This window comes from Falco biarmicus, chromosome 9 (assembly GCF_023638135.1).
Source record: "Falco biarmicus isolate bFalBia1 chromosome 9, bFalBia1.pri, whole genome shotgun sequence".
NCBI lineage: Eukaryota > Metazoa > Chordata > Aves > Falconiformes > Falconidae > Falco > Falco biarmicus.
In genome coordinates this window covers 15,264,262-15,286,266 of record NC_079296.1, presented here as the reverse complement: position 1 = coordinate 15,286,266, position 22,005 = coordinate 15,264,262, and the positions used below count along the sequence as shown (strand labels likewise).

The following is a 22,005-nucleotide window of genomic DNA, read 5'->3' as shown; positions in this document are numbered from 1 at the left end:
GGCCTTGCAGGTCCGTGCAATGGCAGACGAGAAGGAGGAGCATGTGGCCTGCGGAGATGATGACGTGGACTCCTGAGTTCGACCAGAAGACCTTTTATTAGTCCAGAACCCACGCTTATAATATCCTCGTTTGCTGTTCACGCGCCCCATACTAAAATATCCTTGGTTAATCAATACTGTTCACGCACTTCTTGGCCACGTATAATTGGTCAATTACTAAGCTGCAAATGCACTGAACTTCTTGCGTTTTTTTTCTCTCTTCTTTCTTATCTCTGCGGGTTTCATGTTCTCAGCCAGCCAGCCACCGAGATGTGGCATCGCGCATCCGCTCTGGCCTTGCTTCATACCCCGTCTTCCTTCCAGGCGTTCAGCCAACCTTATCGTACTTTCTCTCTTCTTTAGCCTTCAAGGCCCTTCACAGGCATCGTGGCCTCCAGCACTGGCCATAAAGCTCTCTACACTTCCCCCGTCTTTATTTTGAACAGAAACAACATTAGAGGTTAAACTACTTTTGAATCATAGGTCTTACACAGTTCGGCATACAGGGAAAAATGGTCAATAAAACTACAATTACCAATAGCAATATTCCTCCGCGTGTTGTGAAGTCCTGCAACCATCTGGTGGTTCCCCGAGACTTGAAAAGATTCCGCAACCAATCTCCCAATAGTTCCTGCCGTAAGCCCTGTGACATGTCGTTCAGTTTTTGTAACTGACTGTGAATCGACGCGGAACAGCCCGGAAGGTTCGTACAACACATTCCTTAGCGCTGTGCACTGTAGGCTACTGCAGAGGAACGAAGCTGGGTTAATCAGCACTGACAATGTACAGCTGTGGGCTGGCTTCAGGGGCGGTGGGTTGGCTGGTGTAGACAAGGTGCAGCTGTGGCTGGTTCTGTGAAGCGGTTGGGCAGCCGAGGAAGAAGCAGAGAGGGTGAGCGTGCCCTGGATGAGGCGAGACTAGAAGGCAGCAGAGGGACTGCCATGGAGAGTGTGATGGTAAAAGACCTGGCTGCAGCTGGCTCCTTTGGAGAGTGCTGCGACAGGCCACTCTCTGCTGTTCACTTGCCTTCTACAGGTGAGATCACATCCCTCCTTTCTTTCTGTCTCATGCTGGTTTCTTCTCGTGCTCCCTCAAAGTTATGTGACTCTTTGCTGCAGGTTCTCAGCTGCACGTTATCAATGTCAAAACAACCCACTGTCTCTGTTCTCTACAATTCACCCCTGTTTGTGGTTTTTGGTTTTGTTTCTTTGCTGGGTTTTTGGGTTTTTTTTTTGGTAAAAGGTTGCTTTACCATGTTATGGAGTTGTCATCCTTTTTCTTTTGTTTTCTGTCTCATGACTTAATTACCAGTTTTAGCCTTCTTTTATGTGTACGTTCGTACATTTCAGTCGGGTTCACAAAATGTTAAACTTGTTATCGGTGCATTTCCTACAGAGGTCAACATACAGGTTTATGATTATTTACAAGAACATGCAATAAGCTATGGAAGTGTTATGAAAATATTTTTCAGAAACTTCTAATCAAATAAACGAGCATGAGAAATTGTGTTTAACTTGTAAATTCTGTATGTAAGCTGTTAAGAAACATTTTCTCTCCTAAAATGAAAAGATAAAACCTACTTAAGAGCTCTTGAAATCTTGCCCTTGGGTGAGTGTTCCGCTGTGCCTCCATTCTAAAGCATGGAAGTGGAAGTTGCGTAGAGCAAAGTTTCACTTTAAATAACTGCTCGACTGTTATTGCTGCTTTTCAAAGAACCTGGGAGCACACAATGAAGGCTTGGAACTAAGCAAACAGCTGAATGGACACCTCTAGATTGTTACTGGAATTAAATGCAGAAGTTAACTATAAAAGTTTCTCAAAATGTTCTGGTTGCTTTGTGTTGGTGGTTTATATCTAGATAGGTATAGAAAACTATACACAAACAGGGAAATAAAAAAATGCTTAAAAAATAGGGAAAGATAAGAGTATACGGTATTTATAGCTTAGTCACTTTTTTTTTTTTTAAATTGTAGAGAAACTATTACCTGAACATGCAGTACATCCACAACTCTGAATTAATACCGGTTTTGTAGTGTGATATAGTCCTGTATGAACCATAAATCAACTACGTGTTAAATCACTCTTCTCCATCACTGTTGTCACGATCTTTGAGCTTCGTAGCATTGCCTAGGTCGCAATCCTTTAGCTTAGGGAACTTCGGCAGGTGAAAGTGCAAACATCTATTTCTAATACAAGTTTGCAGAATGCGGTTTAGCCACAAGACACTTTATGGAGAGATATTACGTTGTATGGTGTATAATCTATGAGAAGTGGGAAAATGGTGTTCCTGAAAGAAAACGCTTCACTAGATCGTTACTTTGGAACGGGTTTTGCACTTGCTATACCGCAAGAATCCCCTAAGCAGTGATGTATCTTTGTGGACTTTGAGATATCTGTGTGATTAGGTTTAAACTTAACACGCAAACTGATTTCAAGTACAACTCTAGGCACAAGCGTGGGAAAGAGCATGCTGTCAGGACACAATCTTTCTCGCTTACAAGGTATCAAAGGGTATGTTACTCAAGTTAAAGTCTAACTTCTACGACAACTTCATTTTCACCAAAGGAGCTGCAGTTACGTACGCAAACTACTGCAGCTCAACTGAAGTTTCCCCGCTGCAACAGAGTACAGAATGCTTTTCCCACCGACCTTAAAGGTTGTGGTGGTGGGGATGAAGGTGTGACAGATACTTCTAACCCAAAACAAATGTTCAGCTGTGTTAAATTCACCTGTACACAAAGAACACGTTATTCCTTCTGAGGCAACAGCTGAGGATTTGAACAGTCTCTTTTCACCTTGAGCTGTTCCCAGTTTAGAGGTTATGAAAAAAAGAAATAACTCAAAAGGTATTCTGTCAATATGCTGATGCAGTTGCATGCTAAATCTGGTCACACTGAAATAGAGCTATGTTCTAGCATTCATATATAGGTAGCACTCCATTACAGCTTATGAACAAAATTCAGAAGTTCATCTTATCTCACATTTCTTGGAATTCGATCAGGTTGCAGTCTTATTAAAGTCACTGTGTTTTTTGTTTTGTTTTGGTTTGGTTTGGTTTTGTTTTTTAATGCAACCAGAGACACTTGACCGTAACAGAGAAGCCCGTATTGACATCTCTGAGCCCGGACACAAACCACAGCTGCACGTACCACCAGGCTCAGGGCAGAAATCATTCACGCAGTTGCATAGCTATGTACCGCTACACGCATGCAGACACCTATTTGTCACTAGATAACCGTGTTCGTCTTTCCTCCTCTCCTTCACAATACCTAGCTGTTCTCTCATCTCTCGTTAGGTCAGCCATTCCCTATTTTCCTCTCCTGTATATCTCTTCAGACGTTCTCTATCCTCCTCTTTTTTGCTTGTGAATTGCGACAAGGCAAAGGTTGTGTGTAGCTGGGTGCCCGTGACCTGATTTATGTCACACTCAGCTAAACGCTGAATACAGGACAAAAAGGCATAGGAGACGTAAGGCAAACATCAATACGGGGGTTAAGGCGATTATAATAAATCCTGGACTACTTTTGATCCACGGCCCAAAGTTTCCCAGCCGTGAGAAGAGACCAAAGGCCTCCCACCCCTGGCTCTGCTGCGGATCTTTGTTTTAAGTTTTGTATGCTTTTGTGGATTGATTCATGGTGGTCACTCAGACTGACGTAACGCAACCTATCAAAGCCTTCACACCCTTGTCCCTGCGCTAATAATAAAAATCAATAGCAACTCGGTTCTGTAGCAACATACGACGGACAGAATCGACACCTGTTAATAAGCCAGGAAAAATAAGAAATAGTATTGTAGCATTACTTTCTTTAGCAAGCCAGCAGCCTTATTTACGAAGCCAGTTAAGAGCGTGCACTATTCTTACAGAAGAGATTAGAGAAGCAAAAACGTGTCACGCTGCATTCCAGAACTCAACCTGGGAGTTACAGTCTGCTGTGAGTTCTGGGTTATAACCATTTGACACGTGTTGGGGTTGCGCCTGTGCAAGGGCTGCGATGCCCATGTTCACTTTTCATTGGCATTATCACAGCTAATTGTTTTAAAAGCAACCCTTGAGCTTCCTCATGCTCGACTTGTTGTTGCAAACTATTCTGAAGCCGATCAATAAAGTTAGTCTATGACTCTCTAGGACCCTGCAAGACCGTGGCGAAGGACGCACTAGAGGCTCGCCCAGACTCCCGTATCCCCCTACCCGGACTGCCTTCGTAGCCATCTCCTCCGTCTGCAAATAGCTGTCCCTGGGATGCCTTGCCTGAGTCACAGGATCGGTCGGCACAATTATTTTCTCCAGCCAACGGCTCACAGTTCACAGCAGTTCCCCGATTAAGCTTTTCAATCGAGGCCACTACACATAGCTCGCAAAAACCAGATAACCACATGCACTGCGTCGGTGTGCGTACCACACAAAGCAATGACTTCCAATAATCACATGGTGTGAGTGTATAAGGCTCTGCCATCACTCCAAGAAGGGACACAGCAAATGTGTTATGGATCCCCCCTTCCCGCACGGCTTTGCTTAACCCTTTAACAGCCTCGTATTGCACAGGCTGCCACTCTGCAGGTTGATTTGGCTGACAAAATAGTGAACGTGCCATGGCGCCTCCCAAATGCCCTCGCTTAAGCGCTTCCCGCCTGCATTCCTGCCACCGATCCCTCAGACCCCCTTTCACCCTCCCCGAACATACAGCCAGTGCATCAGGGGGAGGAGGAAAAAGGTCTAGCTCCTCTTCCGGGTCTATAGGACCTGGGTCCAAAGGTTTATCGGTGTCAATGGAATCATTGTCCGAGTTGTCCTGTTCCCGCGCTCGGTCCTGTGCTGTGAGGGTCGCTGCAATCAGTGACAGGAGCTCTGGGGGCAGAGGAGGTGTGGAGGGAATCGCCATCGCTGGCGGTGTGTTGAGAAGAGCCGCGCTGTCGGGGGGATTTACAGCCTCCCCTGGTTTAGCACCGTTAGTAGAATTAGCCCACGCTTGGCAAAAGAGGAGTCAGAATTTGCCAGCAAGGCGCTAAACACATGCCTGCCACAGAGTCCCCCTCCACAGCAGCATCACACAATCGCCTGCCGACTGCTTGCCAGGCAGGAATTTTCCAGGTGCCATCAGGTGGAAAGTCCAGCACTTTGTCACGGATCCATTCTAGCAGAGTCACTAGCTGCGGACCCATCATCACGTTCTCTAACAAAATTTGTGTAAAAGGAGAATATAGTGCATTTTGCGTGACAGTTTTCCGTAGTTCCTTAATCATTTCCCAGTGAAATGCCTGATACTGGCCTGGGTGTCTATCTTGTAATATCACGGGAAACGCGTGCGCTCCCTCTTTCATACTTTCCAAGCGCACTCTCCTCCACCCCTCTGTAACGCGTCTGCCGATAGCATTTTCATCATCGCCGCTGCTCCCCTTATTACCGCTCTGCCGCACCACTCGCTTCCTCCTTACTTTTGACTGTTCCTGTTTTAGCCGCAAGAACGAAATGTGCTGCTCCAGTTCCTCCAGGCTGTAGCCTCTGTAGCAGTAAAGGTAATTCGGCACCTACCCATTACTGGGTAGCGCTGCCACACCGTCACCATTGAGAGTCCTCAGAAAACATTTGAGTAATAGATGTTCCAGTTGTCTCAGATCAGAGGTTAAGAATTTGCTCCCAGGTTCACGCGCTGTTTTATAGGCTCTTCAATAAGTGAATTCCTGAGAAATGTGACAGCTGCTTTATTCAGACAGGACAGTTCAATACAACTTCACCTTTTGCCATTCACCACAGAAATGATACAGAACCTCTAGCTACCCGAGCAGTTAAGTACAAAAATGCAGAATACCCAGACTCACCCAGATGTGATCATAAAACAAAACCAACCCCCAAGCCACCACAAATTCAGCCTTCTTCCCTTGCTGCTTCCGAGGGTTTTTTCTTTTCTTTCAAAGCAGCTATTACATTGCACGTTTGCATGCCCTCGCTTCCTCTATTATTCAGTAACCAAACAGCCCCTGGATGCTGGAGAGAAGCAAGGTCTCCACGGGAAGAGTCTTCACATCAACCTGAATTACGGCCTTTCCAACAAACGAAAAAAAAAAAATACTGTCCCATCAGACAGGAGACAAAATCATCCAAAGTCCTACATCCCTTTCCCACAAGCAGGACACAGCTGACAGATTCAACAGCTTTCACGTTGTAAAGCTGCTCGGAAATAAGGCTGTTCATGCACGCGCTGTTGCAATTCCACACACAGCTTCTGAGGCCACCTTCTGTCCGTTCTGAACCAATACCACACCAAACCGTCACGGCCCAGTAAGTGTCAGCTTTGCAGGACGGGGCAATCTTCAGGTTCAATACTAGTCGCTAAGCTCCAGATCGTATGTATTCAGGGTAGAGCTGCTTTGTAGTAACCCCTCGGATAACAGCTGGAAAAGAAAGACGGCTATTTTCATTACAGAAGTATCAGACCAGTCAGAAAAGTTGTGTTTTCCTCCCAGTAGCCCCTAACTCTCTCACAGAACCTCCCATAGCTAAGGAACCAACCTAAGGTTTTGCAGCTGCGCTCTCTGCTTGTCTCAACACTCTTTTAAAGTATATGAAGAGCAAAACTGACAAAAATTGGTAAGACTGAACAAAGTTTGGCAGTACATAACACAGACTAAAATAGCAGTAGATGACAATTCTTTCGCATGTTCGGTTCTAAACACATCCTGCGAAAATAACGACAGAAGTGTTTGTGCCTGCACAAGTGGCTGGGCAATGAAAGCCCTAGAATTCAAGAATCTTTAAAACAAGCTCTGCCTTCGTGGCGTAGTACCTTCTCTCTCTCTGTCTACATGAAAACATTGACTGAGTTGTTCATCAACACTTTTCCCCTTCCTTACCCAGTTTGCCCAGCAGCATCTGCCCAGCATCTTTAATATCATTGTACTCATGGAGCGAGCAGAGAAATGTGCTGCTCCAATTCCTCCAGGCTGTAGCCTCTGTAGCAATAAAAGCAGAAAAGGTCAAAAATGCCGCACGGCGAGTGTTGCCCCTACTGACCCAGCACAGCAAGGAGATTTGAGACGCTCAAGCCTGGCACTATCCAAAGCAGAATCCGAAGGCAGCAAGTACAGTTGCTGCAAGTCATCAACACGAAAGCTACAAATAAGTAGACCCTCATTTTGAGTGGGTTTTTTTTTGCCGCATCGACTTACAAAAAAACCCCAACCCACCTGAATTCTCAGAATCAAGTAGAAACAGGAATAGGCTGTGGTGAATTCAGTTTGTATCTGTATCTCTAATCTGTAGCTAGTGAAAAAAAAAGGCGTGGTGGTAAAGCAAAAAAGCTTTGGGAACAGCCTTTGTTGCTCTGCCGTTTCCATTCTCTGTACTACACGTGACCTTAGAAAATAACACTCCTTTGCAACAAATAACCCACAGAGATACCCTCTCTTTAAAAACCAAGCAGCAACTTGATCTCAAAAGAGCTGCTAATAAGCAGCTGCCACAGTAGGTCATAAGCAACCACAGTTAAAGCAGTTGCGCTACCCTGTAAGCGGCACCCATCTCTTTCCAGGCCCTTCGCTTGCCTGGGAAACACCTCTGCTTCTTGACCACAAACGTTTAACCCACTCGATTCAGACAGGAAAGAAATAGACACTTGATCGGGATGGAACAAATAAGGAAACCGTTTCATCCGGGGCTAAACCGGGCAGGTCATACAAGCCACAATCTCAATTTTAATTCTCACATGAACAAGGCCTTCTGGTAGCATGATGTGTCATAGCATCACGACGGTTAAAACCATTCATTCCCAGTTCACAGGTAATTGCCTCAGCAACACCTGGGGTAAAGTTAAAATGCTCCTATCCCAGCTCCTAGTGAAACCTGGGTTTGCTTTACCAAATAAAGTGGAAAGAATTCTCCCTTAACGGGTCCCATAAATCAAAACAACGCTGTAATCAACGTTGCACAACGCCATGATAAAAGCAGTGGCGTAAGAGGACGGCTTTTAGCTCTAAGCCCTAGACCGTATTTTTTTTTTTAAACAAAACCAACTGAGGCATCACAGCGGACACTGAGCTCGCCAAGGACGTACTCGGACAAGAATTGTGCAGTTTCCTGGTCTAGAGCAAGGTCTTTCTGCTTCAGCTCTTCGATTTCATACTGCAGGGCTTCTTGGCTGGTTCCATTAGGTCGGCAGGACGCGGGAGGGGGCATCTGTAGAGCACAGGAGACATTTCACGCTACCTCAGCCCAGGGGAAGATGCTGCGGTGCTGGGGGGCACTAACCAGAAAATCCTCTGATGTGTCTGTCAGTGGATAAAAGAGGAGAAAAAAGGGAAAACGTGTCTCCTGGGCAGGGAGGGGGGAAGCTCAGGTAAAAGACTGATGGGTTTCTGTAACGTTGCCCCACCCCCCATCATATTCTACGGCGTTTTGTAGATTTACAGCGTCAGGTGACAATAAGACCGTAACCCCCACAATTTCGGTGTTCAGAGGCGCTGCCAGGACGAGGCAGCGCCGGGGGGCGAGGCCGGCAGCTCCGCCCCAAGAAAACACACCCCCGGCCGTGCCGGGCCGGGCCGGGCCGTGCCGTGCCGTGCCGGGCCGGGCCGGGCCGGGCCGTGCCACAGACGGCGGCCGGGGCAGCCCTGGAGCAGGGCCCGCTCCCCCCAGCCCGCGCAGGGCCTCACCGCGGACCTGCAGCCGGCCGCGCCGCTCCGCCGGCCGCCACCGGAGGCCCTGGCAGAGCAGAGCGGCGCCGCGTCAGGGGCCGGGCCGCGCCGCCTCAGCGCAGGCACGGCCCGCGGCGGGGGCGGGGAGCGGCTGGTACCGAAATCTCGGAATGAAAAACTTGCCGACCCCGATGTGAGGGAGATAAGCGGACACTTCTTTATGGACGGCCGGGTGCGTGAGTGAGTCCTAATTACTAGACCTACATTCTTTGTGTAAATATATTTACCCGTAACTGATTGTCCCCATTCCATGCCATTTCTTTATATCACTATTATTAAAGTTCACGGTTTCTTGGCAGGTAGCTACGAGTTGTTTCATTCGGTTGCTCTCAGTCCTTGGCCGTGGTACAGGGCTGTACAGAGGATTCCACAGCAGCTTGTGTGGTGCAGCTGCTAGTTCCACTAAAATATATTTCTTATTCCTCTACAGTTCTATGAAAATGATTTTATAAAATCAAATAAGGTTAGTTAATTGTAACCGTTAGCAAATCTGTAACACGGGGACCCGGCTCCTACCGGCCGGGCCCGGGCCGCGGCGGGGCGGGCGCGCTGCGACCCGCGCTCGGCGGGACCCGCTCGGCCAGGGCTGCCGCCTCCCGCCGGGCCGGCCGGGTGCGCGCGGGGCCGGCCGGGAGCGGCAGGCGCGGGCGCGCCGCGGGGCACGCTGGGAAGTGGAGTCTCCCAGCGACAGGGCCCACTGTGCCGTCAGCGCCGGGGAACAAACGTCTCCGGGAAGCTGCAGGTGAGCTCTGGGTGGGGCACGCCGGGCAGCCAGGTGTCACCCGAGCAGCGGACGGTGCGGGCTGTCACCCGAGCAGCGGGCGGTGCGGGCTGTCACCCGAGCAGCGGGCGGTGCGGGCTCCAACATGGGGAGCAGGCACTGCAAGGTGGCACCTGCTCCTGAGGAGAAGGAGGCAAAAGCAGAGTTGCCGGGCCCGGCGGGGCACGGACATGGGCCGCAGCCCGGCGGCGAGCCCGAGCCGCCGCAGCCCGACCGCGAGCCCGAGCCGCCGCAGCCTGGCGGCGAGCCCGAGCCGGTGGACCCCGGCCGCGAGCCGCGGCCCGCCGACGAGCCCGAGCCGGTGGAGCCCGGCCACGAGGCGGGGCCCGGCGGTGGGCCGGGCACGTCGCGGCACGGCGATGGGCCGGGCCTCCAGGGCGGCAGCGCAGGCTGGGCGGGCCCTGGCTGCTGGCGCCGCTGGTGGGCGAAGCTAAGGCGGCCCAGGCGCGGGGCGGCCGTGGCGGGCGGCAGCGGGCAGAGCTGGCTGGCGGCGGGCAAGGAGAAGGTGAGGGGCGGCGGTGCCGTGGATCCGCCGGGTTCGGTTTGGCGGTTTTCCCTCCCCCTGGCCTCCCCCACACCCTTTTTTGGGGTTTTTTGGTCTCATGTTACTTATTTCCCCGGCCGCGGCGTGGGCGGCGTATGTGAAAGTCCTTGCGAGGGGAAAGTGTCCTGGAGCGGTTCGGGCTTCCATTTTGGAGTTCTGCCAATAACGGGTCCTTCTTTCCCCACCTGGAGGCCGAGGCGCGGCCCGGCCCGGCCCGGCCCGGCGGGGGGGCGGAGGGCGGGCTGCGGAAACGGGCAGTTGACCGAACTGCCTGGGGCTCGCTTGCCTGGGGGCTTCACCCTGCTGGAGCACGAACGATTCGGCTCGGAAGACCCAGCCGAATTCAAGCGAACGGCTTATCAGACTAGCTTCTCCGGGGTGAAGCGGGTGCGATTGAAAAATCCGTTGTAGGTTGCTTCTCCCCTTAGTTCACAGTGACTACGCTGCTTGTATTAACGTGGCGTTTGTCTGTGAGGATTGTAATTTTCCTCCTCAAAGTGTTTCACAGAGTGGGAGACCTTACTGTCAGGTGTTGATGTTTCACTTGACATTCAGATTTAATTGCCCTTTATTCATTTTTCCTTAATGCTCTTAGTTAGAACCCTAAAAAAACCCCACCCCGAGATACTTCTTTTCATCTCCTTGTAGTTGCAGGATGGAGTATCAAGTCGTTTCCCAAAAACTCTTAGCTGTATACAAAAGTTGAACACTCATCGCATTAGATCTTAGGTTAGCCTTTTCTGGACGTGTTTTGATTTTTATTTTTCTTCCGCCGGAGCGACAAACTCATTGAAGAGCATTTCTCTTGGTCTTTTTAGCCAGTGGAGTTGGGGCTGGGGGGTTGACATCATTCTCACGGAAGGCATATTCTGTTTGGATTTCAGATCATTATTATTATTATTTTTCACAGCTGAAGGAGTATCAGCAGAAGAAGAGCCCTGGAGCAGCTGCAGGAGCTAAGAAAAAACGCAAAACTAAAGACGACGGTCGGCCCGAGACTCCCACGGGCGATGACCAGCAGCCTCCAGAGAATGTGAGTGCCTCGGTCTTTGTCCCAGCTCATTTGCTACCTCCTTGCTCTTTGGTTTTTCTGAACAGCTGCCCTGAGGAAGCTGTCTAGTTACTCCTGCCAACCCGTTTTACAACAGGCAATGAAACTTGCGCAGGGGATGCACAGTCTGGCAAGTTCCAGTGCTGGGTTTAAATAGGTTTGGGCAGGAAGTCAGATCCTTTGAGTCAAGCATTTACAGGCTTTAGCGTCTTCATGTTGCCAGGCTTCTGAAGAGGAAAGGGCAGGAACTATGCCAATAAGCCACAGAAACGTGTTCAGGCACAAACATAAAACCCCAGCCTTTTTAAAAAAATGCTTTTTGGGCAGTTTATTTAAATGTAAGGCTTGATCAAATTGGGATAGAAGCTCAGGGAAGTCAAATTTGGTAGCCCAGAGTTGTCTTCCGCTGTTGCTGTGGCAAAGCTCTGATTTTCGTTTCACTTGCTTCTTTTTGGTAGCTTATTTTCCTACCATTGTTTCAGTTCAGTTGTCATAAAGTAACTCGTATTTACTACATATCTGTGCGTCTTTTATCAATAAACGTAACTATAGTAATCACCAGCGGTACCAGGTAGATGCAGTGAAACCCGCAAGACGGAACAGAGTTCACTCCGATTTGCCTTTGGTATTCCTTTTCTCCTTTTTTTGTGTGATAATACAGCAGCCGTTCTGTCCAGCAGACAGAGTGAAAAGCTGAAAGTCCCTCCAGCTGGACCTTGTACGTGTAGGTTGCGTACCGGTAGAACCCGAGTGACGTGACATACTGTTAGCTCTGAGGGTGCTGGGTGTGCCTGTCTAGCACCAGAAAGCATGTATTTTGATTGGGGTTTTGCTCTTGTCACGGGGATTATTTTCAGTGAATGCTCGTAAGCTCAGTTTAAGTTAGATCTCAGAGAAAGAGGCTGGTTTCACACTGGAGGGTGAGGTGAAGATGGGTGGTCCAGTGCTGTTGCTGAGCTGGCATTTGGTCTTGCAGTGCAGGCCTACCTGCATCTGCAGTTTTAGTCCTGTTCTGAAAAAGGAGAATTATGTTCCTTCTTGTTTTCCCAGTTTTTTCCCCGCTCTCGTTTTCTTGGCACGGAGAGATACATTTTGATCTGATTGGCTGTTATGTGGACCGTTGTGCCTGGGGTTTCAGAAATCATTTGAAAACTAATATTTAATTGCAATATGTCATGACAGATTTCTTTTTCCAGTTGCCGTCTTGTAAAAATCCTGCGTCAGGAGAATGCTGTTCAGAAGCTCACTTGGCGCTAATAGGGCAGAAAAGCTGATTGTTGGCATGAGCTTCTGCTGCCATTGGTGTCTTAACGCGAGGCAGACCCTTCCCGTCTCAGCCACTTCAGCTTTCTTGGCTGTGAAACACAGAAATCTCCTTTCCCCCCTCTTTTTTTCTTTTTTTTTTTTTTTTTCCATTGGACATCACCGTGAGTCGGAGCACTTTAGGGTTGCAACATGGATCATAAGTGGCAGGTTACTGTCAGGGGAAAGGCTATGCAGAAGTGGAGTGTTAACATTTTGCCATAACTTTTTGATTTTTCTTGGCAGTTGTCAAATCAGGCAGGGAGTCTGGATGCAAAGCAGCAGTTGCAGGTGGCACTGGAGGAGAAGGCAGGCCTGGAAACCCAGGTTGCTCAGGGGTTGTACGAAATGACATTCAAATCTTCATGTCTGTAAAGAAACTTGTGTGGCAGAAGAATGCAGCCTGAGCTTTGTGTTAACACTGGTTTCTTCAGGCTTTATCCCTGAAGCGGTCACTGCCAAATTTATTTAGCCAATACGATTTTCTTTGTGTTTAATTTTGTTTTGAACAGCTCTCGGAGTCCGTTCACCAGCTCCAGGCAGAAAGAGAGCAGTATGTAGAGAAAGTGAAGGTGTGGAGCATTTGGCAGCAGCAGGTGCAGCAGCTCTCTGAACAGGTAACACCAGGGGCAGCATCACAGCTGCTTTAGACAAACACAGGCAGGAGTGAATGCACCATGAACGCTGTTTTGACTTTTATTGTGTGGCCTTGCAGGTCCGTGCAATGGCAGACGAGAAGGAGGAGCATGTGGCCTGCGGAGATGATGACGTGGACTCCTGAGTTCGACCAGAAGACCTTTTATTAGTCCAGAACCCACGCTTATAATATCCTCGTTTGCTGTTCACGCGCCCCATACTAAAATATCCTTGGTTAATCAATACTGTTCACGCACTTCTTGGCCACGTATAATTGGTCAATTACTAAGCTGCAAATGCACTGAACTTCTTGCGTTTTTTTTCTCTCTTCTTTCTTATCTCTGCGGGTTTCATGTTCTCAGCCAGCCAGCCGCCGAGATGTGGCATCGCGCATCCGCTCTGGCCTTGCTTCATATCCCGTCTTCCTTCCAGGCGTTCAGCCAACCTTATCGTACTTTCTCTCTTCTTTAGCCTTCAAGGCGCTTCACAGGCATCGTGGCCTCCAGCACTGGCCATAAAGCTCTCTACACTTCCCCCGTCTTTATTTTGAACAGAAACAACATTAGAGGTTAAACTACTTTTGAATCATAGGTCTTACACAGTTCGGCATACAGGGAATAATGGTCAATAAAACTACAATTACCAATAGCAATATTCCTCCGCGTGTTGTGAAGTCCTGCAACCATCTGGTGGTTCCCCGAGACTTGAAAAGATTCCGCAACCAATCTCCCAATAGTTCCTGCTGTAAGCCCTGTGACATGTCGTTCAGTTTTTGTAACTGACTGTGAATCGACGCGGAACAGCCCGGAAGGTTCGTACAACACATTCCTTAGCACTGTGCACTGTAGGCTACTGCAGAGGAACGAAGCTGGGTTAATCAGCACTGACAATGTACAGCTGTGGGCTGGCTTCAGGGGCGGTGGGTTGGCTGGTGTAGACAAGGTGCAGCTGTGGCTGGTTCTGTGAAGCGGTTGGGCAGCCGAGGAAGAAGCAGAGAGGGTGAGCGTGCCCTGGATGAGGCGAGACTAGAAGGCAGCAGAGGGACTGCCATGGAGAGTGTGATGGTAAAAGACCTGGCTGCAGCTGGCTCCTTTGGAGAGTGCTGCGACAGGCCACTCTCTGCTGTTCACTTGCCTTCTACAGGTGAGATCACATCCCTCCTTTCTTTCTGTCTCATGCTGGTTTCTTCTCGTGCTCCCTCAAAGTTATGTGACTCTTTGCTGCAGGTTCTCAGCTGCACGTTATCAATGTCAAAACAACCCACTGTCTCTGTTCTCTACAATTCACCCCTGTTTGTGGTTTTTGGTTTTGTTTCTTTGCTGGGTTTTTGGGTTTTTTTTTTTGGTAAAAGGTTGCTTTACCATGTTATGGAGTTGTCATCCTTTTTCTTTTGTTTTCTGTCTCATGACTTAATTACCAGTTTTAGCCTTCTTTTATGTGTACGTTCGTACATTTCAGTCGGGTTCACAAAATGTTAAACTTGTTATCGGTGCATTTCCTACAGAGGTCAACATACAGGTTTATGATTATTTACAAGAACATGCAATAAGCTATGGAAGTTTTATGAAAATATTTTTCAGAAACTTCTAATCAAATAAACGAGCATGAGAAATTGTGTTTAACTTGTAAATTCTGTACGTAAGCTGTTAAGAAACATTTTCTCTCCTAAAATGAAAAGATAAAACCTACTTAAGAGCTCTTGAAATCTTGCCCTTGGGTGAGTGTTCCGCTGTGCCTCCATTCTAAGGCATGGAAGTGGAAGTTGCGTAGAGCAAAGTTTCACTTTAAATAACTGCTCGACTGTTACTGCTGCTTTTCAAAGAACCTGGGAGCACACAATGAAGACTTGGAACTAAGCAAACAGCTGAATTGACACCTCTAGATTGTTACTGGAATTAAATGCAGAAGTTAACTATAAAAGTTTCTCAAAATGTTCTGGTTGCTTTGTGTTGGTTGTTTATATAGAGATAGGTATAGAAAACTATACACAAACAGGGAAATAAAAAAATGCTTAAAAAATAAGGAAAGATAAGAGTATACAGTATTTATAGCTTAGTCACTTTTTTTTTAAATTGTAGAGAAACTATTACCTGAACATGCAGTACATCCACAACTCTGAATTCATACCGGTTTTGTAGTGTGATATAGTCCTGTATGAACCATAAATCAACTACGTGTTAAATCACTCTTCTCCATCACTGTTGTCACGATCTTTGAGCTTCGTAGCAATGCCTAGGTCACAATCCTTTAGCTTAGGGAACTTCGGCAGGTGAAAATGCAAGCATCTATTTCTAATACAAGTTTGCAGAATGCGGTTTAGCCACAAGACGCTTTATGGAGAGATATTACGTTGTATGGTGTATAATCTATGAGAAGTGGGAAAATGGTGTTCCTGAAAGAAAACGCTTCACTAGATCGTTACTTTGGAACGGGTTTTGCACCTGCTATACTGCAAGAATCCCCTAAGCAGTGATGTATCTTTGTGGACTTTGAGATATCTGTGTGATTAGGTTTAAACTTAACACGCAACCTGATTTCAAGTACAACTCTAGGCACAAGCGTGGGAAAGAGCATGCTGTCAGGACACAATCTTTCTCGCTTACAAGGTATCAAAGGGTATGTTACTCAAGTTAAAGTCTAACTTCTACGACAACTTCATTTTCACCAAAGGAGCTGCAGTTAAGTACGCAAACTACTGCAGCTCAACTGAAGTTTCCCCGCTGCAACAGGGTACAGAATGCTTTTCCCACCGACCTTAAAGGTTGTGGTGGTGGGGATGAAGGTGTGACAGATACTTCTAACCCAAAACAAATGTTCAGCTGTGTTAAATTCACCTGTACACAAAGAACACGTTATTCCTTCTGAGGCAACAGCTGAGGATTTGAACAGTCTCTTTTCACCTTGAGCTGTTCCCAGTTTAGAGGTTACGAAAAAAAGAAATAACTCAAAAGGTATTCTGTCAATATGCTGATGCAGTTGCATGCTAAATTCTGGTCACACTGAAATAGAGCTATGTTCTAGCATTCATATATAGGTAGCACTCCATTACAACTTATGAACAAATTCAGAAGTTCATCTTATCTCACATTTCTTGGAATTCGATCAGGTTGCAGTCTTATTAAAGTCACTGTGTTTTTTGTTTTGGTTTGGTTTGGTTTGGTTTTGTTTTTTAATGCAGCCAGAGAGACTTGACCGTAACAGAGAAGCCCGTATCTACATGTCTGAGCCCGGACACAAACCACAGCTGCACGTACCACCAGGCTCAGGGCAGAAATCATTCACGCAGTTGCATAGCTATGTACCGCTACACGCATGCAGACACCTATTTGTCACTAGATAACCGTGTTCATCTTTCCTCCTCTCCTTCACAATACCTAGCTGTTCTCTCATCTCTCGTTAGGTCAGCCATTCCCTATTTTCCTCTCCTGTATATCTCTTCAGACGTTCTCTATCCTCCTCTTTTTTGCTTGTGAATTGCGACAAGGCAAAGGTTGTGTGTAGCTGGGTGCCCGTGACCTGATTTATGTCACACTCAGCTAAACGCTGAATACAGGACAAAAAGGCATAGGAGACGTAAGGCAAACATCAATACGGGGGTTAAGGCGATTATAATAAATCCTGGACTACTTTTGATCCACGGCCCAAAGTTTCCCAGCCGTGAGAAGAGACCAAAGGCCTCCCACCCCTGGCTCTGCTGCGGATCTTTGTTTTAAGTTTTGTATGCTTTTGTGGATTGATTCATGGTGGTCACTCAGACTGACGTAACGCAACCTATCAAAGCCTCCACACCCTTGTCCCTGCGCTAATAATAAAAATCAATAGCAACTCGGTTCTGTAGCAACATACGACGGACAGAATCGACACCTGTTAATAAGCCAGGAAAAATAAGAAATAGTATTGTAGCATTACTTTCTTTAGCAAGCCAGCAGCCTTATTTACGAAGCCAGTTAAGAGCGTGCACTATTCTTACAGAAGAGATTAGAGAAGCAAAAACGTGTCACGCTGCATTCCAGAACTCAACCTGGGAGTTACAGTCTGCTGTGAGTTCTGGGTTATAACCATTTGACACGTGTTGGGGTTGCGCCTGTGCAAGGGCTGCGATGCCCATGTTCACTTTTCATTGGCATTATCACAGCTAATTGTTTTAAAAGCAACCCTTGAGCTTCCTCCTGCTCGACTTGTTGTTGCAAACTATTCTGAAGCCGATCAATAAAGTTAGTCTATGACTCTCTAGGACCCTGCAAGACCGTGGCGAAGGACGCACTAGAGGCTCGCCCAGACTCCCGTATCCCCCTACCCGGACTGCCTTCGTAGCCATCTCCTCCGTCTGCAAATAGCTGTCCCTGGGATGCCTTGCCTGAGTCACAGGATCGGTCGGCACAATTATTTTCTCCAGCCAACGGCTCACAGTTCACAGCAGTTCCCCGATTAAGCTTTTCAATCGAGGCCACTACACATAGCTCGCAAAAACCAGATAACCACATGCACTGCGTCGGCGTGCGTACCACACAAAGCAATGACTTCCAATAATCACATGGTGTGAGTGTATAAGGCTCTGCCATCACTCCAAGAAGGGACACAGCAAATGTGTTATGGATCCCCCCTTCCCGCACGGCTTTGCTTAACCCTTTAACAGCCTCGTATTGCACAGGCTGCCACTCTGCAGGTTGATTTGGCTGACAAAATAGTGAACGTGCCATGGCGCCTCCCAAATGCCCTCGCTTAAGCGCTTCCCGCCTGCATTCCTGCCACCGATCCCTCAGACCCCCTTTCACCCTCCCCGAACATACAGCCAGTGCATCAGGGGGAGGAGGAAAAAGGTCTAGCTCCTCTTCCGGGTCTATAGGACCTGGGTCCAAAGGTTTATCGGTGTCAATGGAATCATTGTCCGAGTTGTCCTGTTCCCGCGCTCGGTCCTGTGCTGTGAGGGTCGCTGCAATCAGTGACAGGAGCTCTGGGGGCAGAGGAGGTGTGGAGGGAATCGCCGTCGTCGACGGTGTGTTGAGAAGAGCCGCGCTGTCGGGGGGATTTACAGCCTCCCCTGGTTTAGCACCGTTAGTAGAATTAGCCCACGCTTGGCAAAAGAGGAGTCAGAATTTGCCAGCAAGGCGCTAAACACATGCCTGCCACAGAGTCCCCCTCCACGGCAGCATCACACAATCGCCTGCCGACCGCTTGCCAGGCAGGAATTTTCCAGGTGCCATCAGGTGGAAAGTCCAGCACTTTGTCACGGATCCATTCTAGCAGAGTCACTAGCTGCGGACCCATCATCACGTTCTCTAACAAAATTTGTGTAAAAGGAGAATATAGTGCATTTTGCGTGACAGTTTTCCGTAGTTCCTTAATCATTTCCCAGTGAAATGCCTGATACTGGCCTGGGTGTCTATCTTGTAATATCACGGGAAACGCGTGCGCTCCCTCTTTCATACTTTCCAAGCGCACTCTCCTCCACCCCTCTGTAACGCGTCTGCCGATAGCATTTTCATCATCGCCGCTGCTCCCCTTATTACCGCTCTGCCGCACCACTCGCTTCCTCCTTACTTTTGACTGTTCCTGTTTTAGCCGCAAGAACGAAATGTGCTGCTCCAGTTCCTCCAGGCTGTAGCCTCTGTAGCAGTAAAGGTAATTCGGCACCTACCCATTACTGGGTAGCGCTGCCACACCGTCACCATTGAGAGTCCTCAGAAAACATTTGAGTAATAGATGTTCCAGTTGTCTCAGATTAGAGGTTAAGAATTTGCTCCCAGGTTCACGCGCTGTTTTATAGGCTCTTCAATAAGTGAATTCCTGAGAAATGTGACAGCTGCTTTATTCAGACAGGACAGTTCAATACAACTTCACCTTTTGCCATTCACCACAGAAATGATACAGAACCTCTAGCTACCCGAGCAGTTAAGTACAAAAATGCAGAATACCCAGACTCACCCAGATGTGATCATAAAACAAAACCAACCCCCAAGCCACCACAAATTCAGCCTTCTTCCCTTGCTGCTTCCGAGGGTTTTTTCTTTTCTTTCAAAGCAGCTATTACATTGCACGTTTGCATGCCCTCGCTTCCTCTATTATTCAGTAACCAAACAGCCCCTGGATGCTGGAGAGAAGCAAGGTCTCCACGGGAAGAGTCTTCACATCAACCTGAATTACGGCCTTTCCAACAAACGAAAAAAAAAAAAAAAATACTGTCCCATCAGACAGGAGACAAAATCATCCAAAGTCCTACATCCCTTTCCCACAAGCAGGACACAGCTGACAGATTCAACAGCTTTCACGTTGTAAAGCTGCTCGGAAATAAGGCTGTTCATGCACGCGCTGTTGCAATTCCACACACAGCTTCTGAGGCCACCTTCTGTCCGTTCTGAACCAATACCACACCAAACCGTCACGGCCCAGTAAGTGTCAGCTTTGCAGGACGGGGCAATCTTCAGGTTCAATACTAGTCGCTAAGCTCCAGATCGTATGTATTCAGGGTAGAGCTGCTTTGTAGTAACCCCTCGGATAACAGCTGGAAAAGAAAGACGGCTATTTTCATTACAGAAGTATCAGACCAGTCAGAAAAGTTGTGTTTTCCTCCCAGTAGCCCCTAACTCTCTCACAGAACCTCCCATAGCTAAGGAACCAACCTAAGGTTTTGCAGCTGCGCTCTCTGCTTGTCTCAACACTCTTTTAAAGTATATGAAGAGCAAAACTGACAAAAATTGGTAAGACTGAACAAAGTTTGGCAGTACATAACACAGACTAAAATAGCAGTAGATGACAATTCTTTCGCATGTTCGGTTCTAAACACATCCTGCGAAAATAACGACAGAAGTGTTTGTGCCTGCACAAGTGGCTGGGCAATGAAAGCCCTAGAATTCAAGAATCTTTAAAACAAGCTCTGCCTTCGTGGCGTAGTACCTTCTCTCTCTCTGTCTACATGAAAACATTGACTGAGTTGTTCATCAACAGTTTTCCCCTTCCTTACCCAGTTTGCCCAGCAGCATCTGTCCAGCATCTTTAATATCATTGTACTCATGGAGCGAGCAGAGAAATGTGCTGCTCCAATTCCTCCAGGCTGTAGCCTCTGTAGCAATAAAAGCAGAAAAGGTCAAAAATGCCGCACGGCGAGTGTTGCCCCTACTGACCCAGCACAGCAAGGAGATTTGAGACGCTCAAGCCTGGCACTATCCAAAGCAGAATCCGAAGGCAGCAAGTACAGTTGCTGCAAGTCATCAACACGAAAGCTACAAATGAGCAGACCCTCATTTTGAGTGGGGTTTTTTTTGCCGCATCGACTTACCAAAAAACCCCAACCCACCCGAATTCTCAGAATCAAGTAGAAACAGGAATAGGCTGTGGTGAATTCAGTTTATATCTGTATCTCTAATCTGTAGCTAGTGAAAAAAAAAGGCGTGGTGGTAAAGCAAAAAAGCTTTGGGAACAGCCTTTGTTGCTCTGCCGTTTCCATTCTCTGTACTACACGTGACCTTAGAAAATAACACTCCTTTGCAACAAATAACCCACAGAGATACCCTCTCTTTAAAAACCAAGCAGCAACTTGATCTCAAAAGAGCTGCTAATAAGTAGCTGCCACAGTAGGTCATAAGAAACCACAGTTAAAGCAGTTGCGCTACCCTGTAAGCGGCACCCATCTCTTTCCAGGCCCTTCGCTTGCCTGGGAAACACCTCTGCTTCTTGAACACCAACGTTTAACCCACTCGCTTCAGACAGGAAAGAAATAGACACTTGATCGGGATGGAACAAACAAGGAAACCGTTTCATCCGGGGCTAAACCGGGCAGGTCATACAAGCCACAATCTCAATTTTAATTCTCACATGAACAAGGCCTTCTGGTAGCATGATGTGTCATAGCATCACGACGGTTAAAACCATTCATTCCCAGTTCACAGGTAATTTGCCTCAGCAACACCTGGGGTAAAGTTAAAATGCTCCTATCCCAGCTCCTAGTGAAACCTGGGTTTGCTTTACCAAATAAAGTGGAAAGAATTCTCCCTTAACGGGTCCCATAAATCAAAACAACGCTGTAATCAACGTTGCACAACGCCACGATAAAAGCGGTGGCGTAAGAGGACGGCTTTTAGCTCTAAGCCCTAGACCGCTGGGTTTTTTTGAAACAAAAATAACTGAGGCATCACAGCGGACACTGAGCTCGCCAAGGACATACTCGGACAATAATTGTGCAGTTTCCTGGTCTAGAGCAAGGTCTTTCTGCTTCAGCTCTTCGATTTCATACTGCAGGGCTTCTTGGCTGGTTCCATTAGGTCGGCAGGACGCGGGAGGGGGCATCTGTAGAGCACAGGAGACATTTCACGCTACCTCAGCCCAGGGGAAGATGCTGCGGTGCTGGGGGGCACTAACCAGAAAATCCTCTGATGTGTCTGTCAGTGGATAAAAGAGGAGAAAAAAGGGAAAACGTGTCTCCTGGGCAGGAAGGGGGGAAGCTCAGGTAAAAGACTGATGGGTTTCTGTAACGTTGCCCCGCCCCCCATCATATTCTACGGCGTTTTGTAGATTTACAGCGTCAGGTGACAATAAGACCGTAACCCCCACAATTTCGGTGTTCAGAGGCGCTGCCAGGACGAGGCAGCGCCGGGGGGCGAGGCCGGCAGCTCCGCCCCAAGAAAACACACCCCCGGCCGGGCCGGGCCGTGCCGTGCCGTGCCGGGCCGGGCCGGGCCGGGCCGTGCCGGGCCACAGACGGCGGCCGGGGCAGCCCTGGAGCAGGGCCCGCTCCCCCCAGCCCGCGCAGGGCCTCACCGCGGACCTGCAGCCGGCCGCGCCGCTCCGCCGGCCGCCACCGGAGGCCCTGGCAGAGCAGAGCGGCGCCGCGTCAGGGGCCGGGCCGCGCCGCCTCAGCGCAGGCACGGCCCGCGGCGGGGGCGGGGAGCGGCTGGTACCGAAATCTCGGAATGAAAAACTTGCCGACCCCGATGTGAGGGAGATAAGCAGACACTTCTTTATGGA

At 48.3% G+C, this 22,005-nt stretch overlaps 1 protein-coding gene and 1 long non-coding RNA gene across 2 annotated transcripts; one reads left to right on the top strand and one right to left on the bottom strand.

Annotated features, from left to right (window-relative positions):
• The first annotated feature begins 19 nt into the window (after window positions 1-19).
• LOC130155069 (golgin subfamily A member 2-like) lies at window positions 20-13,285 on the top strand. The gene is made up of 5 exons (XM_056352015.1): window positions 20-64; window positions 9,693-10,016; window positions 10,966-11,088; window positions 12,921-13,025; window positions 13,124-13,285. The coding sequence occupies exons 1-5, from the start codon at window positions 20-22 to the stop codon at window positions 13,187-13,189; spliced, it is 663 nt and encodes a 220-aa protein (XP_056207990.1). The 3' UTR covers window positions 13,190-13,285.
• A 6,113-nt stretch (window positions 13,286-19,398) lies between these two features.
• On the bottom strand, window positions 19,399-21,322 carry LOC130155296 (uncharacterized). Its single transcript, XR_008823995.1, has 3 exons — window positions 21,206-21,322; window positions 20,006-20,104; window positions 19,399-19,546 (listed from the first exon to the last, which is right to left on the bottom strand). It is a non-coding gene; the product is annotated as an uncharacterized LOC130155296 (long non-coding RNA).
• Between the last annotated feature and the right edge of the window lie 683 nt (window positions 21,323-22,005).

Bases quoted from the DNA above. Each gene is read 5' to 3' on its own strand.
- LOC130155069 (XM_056352015.1), top strand. From the start codon at position 20: ATGGCAGACGAGAAGGAGGAGCATGTGGCCTGCGGAGATGATGAC. The intron at 11,089-12,920 runs GTGAGTGCCTCG...TGTTTTGAACAG, and splicing joins ACCAGCAGCCTCCAGAGAAT to CTCTCGGAGTCCGTTCACCA. The intron at 13,026-13,123 runs GTAACACCAGGG...GTGGCCTTGCAG, and splicing joins TGCAGCAGCTCTCTGAACAG to GTCCGTGCAATGGCAGACGA.